This window comes from Hipposideros armiger, unplaced genomic scaffold (genome assembly GCF_001890085.2).
Source record: "Hipposideros armiger isolate ML-2016 unplaced genomic scaffold, ASM189008v1 scaffold_29, whole genome shotgun sequence".
Lineage (NCBI taxonomy): Eukaryota > Metazoa > Chordata > Mammalia > Chiroptera > Hipposideridae > Hipposideros > Hipposideros armiger.
The window spans coordinates 4776451-4783773 of NW_017731379.1; the positions used below are offsets into that span (position 1 = coordinate 4776451).

General features: G+C 37.3%; 1 protein-coding gene across 2 annotated transcripts in view; it reads right to left on the reverse strand.

The window, feature by feature from the left end:
* Window positions 1-7323, reverse strand: part of PPM1D (protein phosphatase, Mg2+/Mn2+ dependent 1D) — a 47246-nt gene that overhangs the window by 22715 nt on the left and 17208 nt on the right. For both annotated transcript variants that reach the window (XM_019636760.1, XM_019636762.1), the window contains exon 3: window positions 3261-3385. In XM_019636760.1, the coding sequence (XP_019492305.1) occupies window positions 3261-3385 (125 nt within the window). The remainder of the gene's footprint in view (window positions 1-3260; window positions 3386-7323) is intronic.

Here is a 7323-nt window from a genome sequence, read left to right on the forward strand (position 1 = left end):
TGAAGAACAAAACGACAGCAACTTGTCTGTTCCCCTTCCCCCAATTCCCCAGCACTGTTCCCATCCCCCCCAATTCCCCAATAAAAATCTTAAAAAAAAAAAAAAGTTTGCTATCTACTTGAAATGTAAACAGCAGCCAACTGTTACTTTCCCCCTCTTTTCCTTGCTAACAATTGGAGGGTGAACATGCTTATACTATGAGTAAATGACCTGGGTAACTTACACAGCCTTCTAGTTCTGCAGAAACCTCTAAAATATATAAAGTGCCTAGAATACTGCTACAGGCCCCTAAAAGGTATCCTTGCCTCCAATTTTATTACCCTACAATTTTAGCCATTATATAAAGTAGCCAAAATGATCCTTTAAAAACAGTGGATAATGTCACTGCCTTACTTCAATAAACAACAATAATAACAGCTAACATCTATAGAGCACTTATTATGTGCCAGGCACTATTTTAAGCATTTTACATGTATCAAATCATCCAATACTCACAAGTGTGAGGAAGGTACCACTATTAGTTTCACTTTACAGTTATAAAAAAAGTCACAATATATTAAGCAATTTGCTCAAGTTTGTACAGTAAGTAATAGCATTGGGATTAGAACCTAAAATTTTGGCTCCAGTCTCACTCTTAGCCACTATGGTATACTTCTCCTACTCTTCAATCCCTTCGTAAAAGCATTTAAAATAAAATTTCTTACCATGATCTAAAAAACGTTGTAGGATTTAGTTCTTGCCTACCACCTATGTGTTCACCAAACTCCTTACACCTTAGCCTGTATGGCCCTTTTTAATCGGGTAAGTATCCTCATTTCCACCTTCATTTTATATCTTAATCTCCTCTCTCATGCTGGCTTCATTCCTGTTCCTTAAAGACATCAAGCTCTTTCCTTTCTCTATTAGGATTCTTTGCTTACAAATGACAATTTTCAGCTCAGGTGAATAATAGACCAAAAAGGCAACTCAGAAGAAAATCAAGTAGCTCACACAATAGATAAGAAGCTGGAGAACCAGGAATAGAAATGGCATTTCCAAGCAACTAGGTAGGAAAACCCAACCATAGCAATGGACACTGCTGAAGGAGTCAATATCACCAGGTTGAATTCATTCCAGCCAGTTTTTTTTTTTGTTTTTAATTTTTGTTCTTACTAAATAAATTCACAATTCAAAGTCCAGAATAGAGAATCTGACTGATCTAACTGGGGTCATATGCCTGATATTTTATGTTTTACAAAAGGACCCTGAATAGGAATGTCTAAACTGAAACTGCACATAATAGGAGAGAGATAATTTCCCAAAAGAAAATCAGAATGTTATTTAGTAGGAAAAGAGAATATTTGCTACACAACCTCGTAGCCCCTTCCCCCAATCAAATGTCCACTAACTGCTTAATGGCCTTTACAACTGCTATGGCTCTGCTTTGACTATTATTTTCTTTGCCTCTTCTCTTTTAGTTCTTACTCAAATATCACCTTCTTAAAGAATGTTCCTTGACCATCCTCTCCAAAGTAGCCCTCCCCTGCTACCCACTATCCCTCCTGCCAATTACTGGCACATTGTTCAATTCCTTTGTGACACTTTTTAGAATAATTTTCTCATTTGTTTGCTCATTACATATTCCCCCCACTAGATTATAGGCTCCATGAAGATTGGGAGTATGTCATTTGATAATCAAAGATGAATAAGAGATAGTAAGAACGACTCCTTCTCAGCCATCAAATCTCAATTAAAATAAAACTTCTCAGAGGAGCATTTCCATCATACCGTCAAAAACAGTTTTTCCCAGGGTGACCAGTTAGCTCAGTTGGTTAGAGCGTGGTGTTGCTAGCACCAAGGTTGCTGGTTTGATCCCCGCATGGGCCACTGTGAGCTGCACACTCCTTAAAAGAGAGTCAACTATGTCATTGTAGCATGAAAGCAATGTGTAACCAATGACCATGGCTATTCCCCAATAAAAAAAATTTAAAATAAAAATAAAAAATAAAATAAGAATAGTTTTTCTCCTTCTAAATTATTCTTCCTGAAGGCTGCAACAAAGTCTGTGAAACCGCCCCAGGAGCCGGAGCTGCCGTAGCCCTTCCTGTTCCACTTCCAGTTGCAATCAATAAAGGCCGTTCATACAGTAAAAATAAATAAATAAATAAATAAATAATTCTTATTCACAGGACCCTGTTTCTTTTTTTTTTTTAAGTTTTTTTTTTTTTTTTAATTGGGGAATTGGGGGAGGGGAACAGACAAGTTGCTGTTGTTTTGTTCTTCAGTCTAGTTGTGGAGGATGTTGCTTCACTGGCCCAAGCTGGCACCACCATTGCGCTCTTCCCAGGCGAGGCAGATCAGTCGCTGGCTTCTGGCTACACATGGTAGCCCATGGCAACCCACTGCCACAGGGGCTGCAGCCTACGCTGTCGCCGGCTACTCACGGCAGCCCAGCTCCAGGTTGAGCTGTTGTTCAGCATCTTAGCTGTAGAGGGCAGTGTCACTGGCCCTCATATGTGGGATCCGAACCGGGGCCCTCTGGCGTCCCAAGCCAGTTCTTAAACAACACGCCACTCGGCTGGCCCCCTGTTTCTTTCTTTCATGGTATTTCCCAATCTGTAATTATTTCATTTACAAGCTTACTTCCTTATTGCCTGTCTCCCCAACCACATAGTCTTGCTTCACGAGGGCAGACAGAGTATATCTGTGTTATCTCACCAATGCCTAACGCAGTTCCTGGCACCAAGTCAGTACTTAGGTTTCTGTTCGAGGAAAGGAGAGTAGAAAAAATTGGTAAATTCTAAAAGAAATTTTCTTTAAAAGAAAATTTAACTAGCATATCCAAGGTAAGATATTTCAATAGATACAACCCTCTAGCCTTCCTTCCAAAACCAGGTATATCAGAAAATAAGTATTTTTATTTTGTCATGGACAATTTACTTTGCTACCTAAAGACAAAAAGAGTTTTGGAGACTCTTAAGAGACATATAAAGGGCTGAAGTCGGGAAGAACATTTAGAAATAGTTTTAAGTATAACATCAAGCCAAGCATACAAAAACTTCCCTAAGTATAGATGGCAATTAGCAAAATATTGAACATGACTCATGATCAAAGAGCAATTGGTATGGAAATCCATACTTTAACCTTCTCCTCAATTAGGTTTTACAGCATTTAATATTGTATTTCTACCTCCATTATGTACCAAATAAGAGTTTAGTTCTCAATCTCCTCTTTTATTTTACCACCATATATTGTAGAAAATCCATGTAAGTCATACTTACCAAGTGCTCTTGCCACTGCCAGAAAAGGAATCTGGTCAATAACCGTGCTCCTTCTAACAGGTCCATTGTGAGTGAGCCGAGGTCGTTTCCAAACTACACGATTCACCCCCGATTTGTTCATCACGCTAAAAAATAGAGTTCACATAAATACTCTAAATGATTAAAACATGACAAGTAAGGTAGCTCAATGTGTTAAATAACTAATAAAATCAGATTATATTACACAAAATAATGACTTATCTGTTTCAGATACAAAGATGCATAAGCCAAAGTTCCTGTTCAGAAAGGAAAGGCAAAATAGGGTAGATTAAGATGGGAATTTGAAGATTACTGAGGTAGGCTAGACAGAATAGAATGGAAGTAATGGAAAGAAAAATGAGTAGATATCATGTCCAAAAAAAAAAGCAAGATAACTAAAAAAATTGAGGGGAGGAAGAAGAGGTTATAAATGGATATGGATTAAGCAGTGATAAAAGAAATTGAAAAGAAGGGGGGCCAGCCGAGTGGCTCAGTTGGTTAAGACCTTGCTCAAGAGTGCGAGCTCTGAGCAACAGCGGTTCGATGCCCGGCCCGAGCTGAGCTGCCGCTGAGCTGCCAAAAGGTGGAAGGATGGCTCAGCTAAAAAAAAATAAAATAAAAAAATTTGAAAAGGAAAGGTTACGCAGTTTTTGAAATCTGCGGGTATTCAAAGCAGAGCTTCAACTTTAATATTTTTTATTTGAGGAATTAATAGGAAATACTGCAATAGAAATATCTACATCTTTAAACATTTCTATAATTAGAAGTGTGAGATTATACTTTGGAAACAGAACAGTGCAGATGTTTAGAAAAAAACCAGTAGAAGAAAAATCTTCCTCTGGAAGGCTAGAAAAGCTGAGGTTGAAGAGTGGCAAACAGCATTTCCAAGAAACAATATTAGCCTACCTAATATTAGGTCCACCTGACAGATGCATACATAAGACAGAAGTTGATTCCCAAGACTCTCAAAAAGAGATGACATTAAGATACTATAATTAAATCTTCTCCCTCAGATCCCATGTGCGCCCAGAAACCCTTTGATTATAAGCTGGAATTTTATTTCATCTACAGCAGGCCAGCTGACAATAATATTCGGCACTGTCCAATACACTAGCTATGTGCGGGTACTGAGCACTATAAATGTGACTAGTGCAAACAAGAAGTTGAATTTTTAATTTTAATTAATTTATACTTAAATAGTTATGTGGCTAGTGGCAACTATACCGGACAGCACAAGGGGGGAATGAAGTACAGAACGATCAGAAGACATTATCAATGTTAATATAGAAGAGAGCTGCTCATTTACTATCCCTTTTGAGAACCACTTTAATTCGCAATCTTGAAATCAACATTGTTCTAGGTTATAAGAATAGGAGTAAAAATATCAAAGGTGCTCATTTTGTTATTTTATGCTTTCTTCGACGCTGAAAGTAAACCGGAGTCCAAAAACTAACTCTCTACTACTGAGAAGAATCTGAAACATAACTCAGGAAGAGACACCAACATTCTGCCTTCATAACACCTTAAGCCCTACTCTCCTTTACTAAACCTGCTTCCTAAATAATAAGACTTAATACTTAAGTAATTATTGTAGCTACCCAAATTGTTTCCAATATAACTCTACTAGAAGCTCTCTTGATACTTAATAATAAAAAATATTATGGTCTCTGTCTTTGAGGAACAAAAGACAAAATAATGGTACTGGTTAAAACAAAGGTTTTAAATCCAGAATCAAAACACCAAAGCAATTGCATAAAAAAATGCTGCTTTTATTGGACTCCTCGCTGTTATCCCTTATGATTAAAAGGAATACACAAAAGAAACAGCCTGATGTGCAGAGAGCTGACTGAGCAGCAACAGAAGGCTGGAAAAACAGAGTACTGGCCAAATGCCTAGGGTGAAACAGAGGGAGAGGAGGAAATAACTTATAAAATAAAACAGCTCAATTTGTGCAAAAAGACACCTGCTCCCAAATGGCAAAGAGCATCTGTCCAACTATCCAGATGGTATTTTAAGAGATAAGACAAAAAACATAAACTCTAAAAAAGTTATTAAATAAAATATAATTTAAAATTTCATATGGAAAAATAAAGAATAGCCAAGAAAAATATTTTTTAAAAGATTAATGAGAAGGGATCAGGCCTACTAATATTAAAAATTATAATAAAGCCTCAATTAAAAAATAAAAAAGAAGTATGGTACTGGTACATGAACATACAGTACAAAAAAATAGAAAGTTCAGAAAAAGACCCAAATACTATATACAGGAATTCAGTTTATAATTACAAAGCCCCCTTTGCATGACTACCAGCAGTGGTCTCAGATACAGACCGACCTTCATACTCAATAGGATCAAACACACTATAACATGAAACCAGGCCCATTTAACGTTGTGGGGTACAGAACCAGGAAACACAGCATGCCAGCAGGCAGCTTCAGTCATGCTGTCTTCAGCAGTGACTCTTACAGAAATCCAGGAGCTATTTTGTAGTTCCCCGCCCAACAAGTGAGCATCATATGCCTCAGGAATCAGCATCCTGTAATCATAGCCCAGGACTTCCTGGTCCCTGCACATATCAAACTGCATGTACACAGGGCAGCTAAGGTCTGTGCTTTCCAACAGAAATTTATAGTCCATTCAAAATGTTCCCTATCCAGATACAGTTCCATTCACGGGTCATTCTACAATAAGCAATGTTGCCTTATGAAAAGGCTGACATTCCATATTTATCTTAACCAGAGAAATAGTACTACTGCAGTAGTACTACTGCAGAAGAGGGTAAACTCAAGGTCATCTTCCCACTGAAGGATTTTATGCCTGGTAAAGGAAAAGATGTATGATTGTTCAAGTGGCTACTAGTGGCCATCAAGAAAAAAAAATTAAGTTGTATCCCTACTACACAGCTTAGATTTTAAAATTCCAGAGAGATTAAAATGTAAAAGATGAAACCATACAAATACTAGAAAAGTGGTTCTCAAAATATGGTTCAGGAGTCTCAGAGTCCCCCAGACCTTTTCAGGGGTTCTGTGAAGTAAAAATTATTTTCATAATAGCACTAAGACCATGTGTATATGGTGGAGTTTTTGAGAGATTACATGACTTGATATGCTGTATTATAAAATATGTCAGTATTTGGATGATCTACATAACTCAGCAAACCAGTATTTTAAAAATAACCAATGCCTATGTTACAAAATCCTGCATGGGGCTATATACTACTATATGATTTCAACTATATGACATTTTGGAAAAGGCAAAACTATGGAGACAATAACAAGACCAGTGGTTGCCAGGAGTAGGAGAGGGGAAGGGGGGGCGGAGACGGGATAAACAGGCAGAGCACAGAGGATTTTTTGGACAGCAAAACTACTCTACATGATGCTATAATGGTAGATATACGTCATTATACATTTGTCAAAACCCTAGAATGTACAAAACCAAGAGCAATCCTAATGTAAACTATGGGCTTTGGGTGATAATGATGTGTCAGTGTAGAGTCACCAACTGTAACAAATGTAACCCCCTGGTGGGGGATGTTGATGGTGGAAGAGGCTGTGCACGGAAGTAGGACAAGGCAGGGAGTATACAGGAACACTTTGGTACTTTCCACTCAATTTTGCCGTGAACCTAAAAATTGCTCTAAAAAATAAAGTCTATTAATTTTTTTAAATGCATAAATAAAAAAATCATTTAACCAATGGCTTTTAATTGATACACCTATGGCTCTTAATGTAAGAATACGAAAAGGTCACTGATAGGATTTTAGATAACCACACTATTATTAACCTTTAAGAAACTACCACTTCTTGAGTTTCAGAATAGTATCAAAGAATATCCTCAATACATTGAAAAGCTATTACAATCTTCCTTTTCCAACTAAATATGTAAGACAAAATTTTATTTCAAATACTGCAACCAAAATAATGAATCATAACAAACTGAATGCAGAAACAGATAAACAAACTTGTAAAAATATAAAACATAGGAGCCGGCCGAGTGGCTCAGTTGGTTAAGAGCTTGCTCAAGAGTGTGAGCTCTGACCAA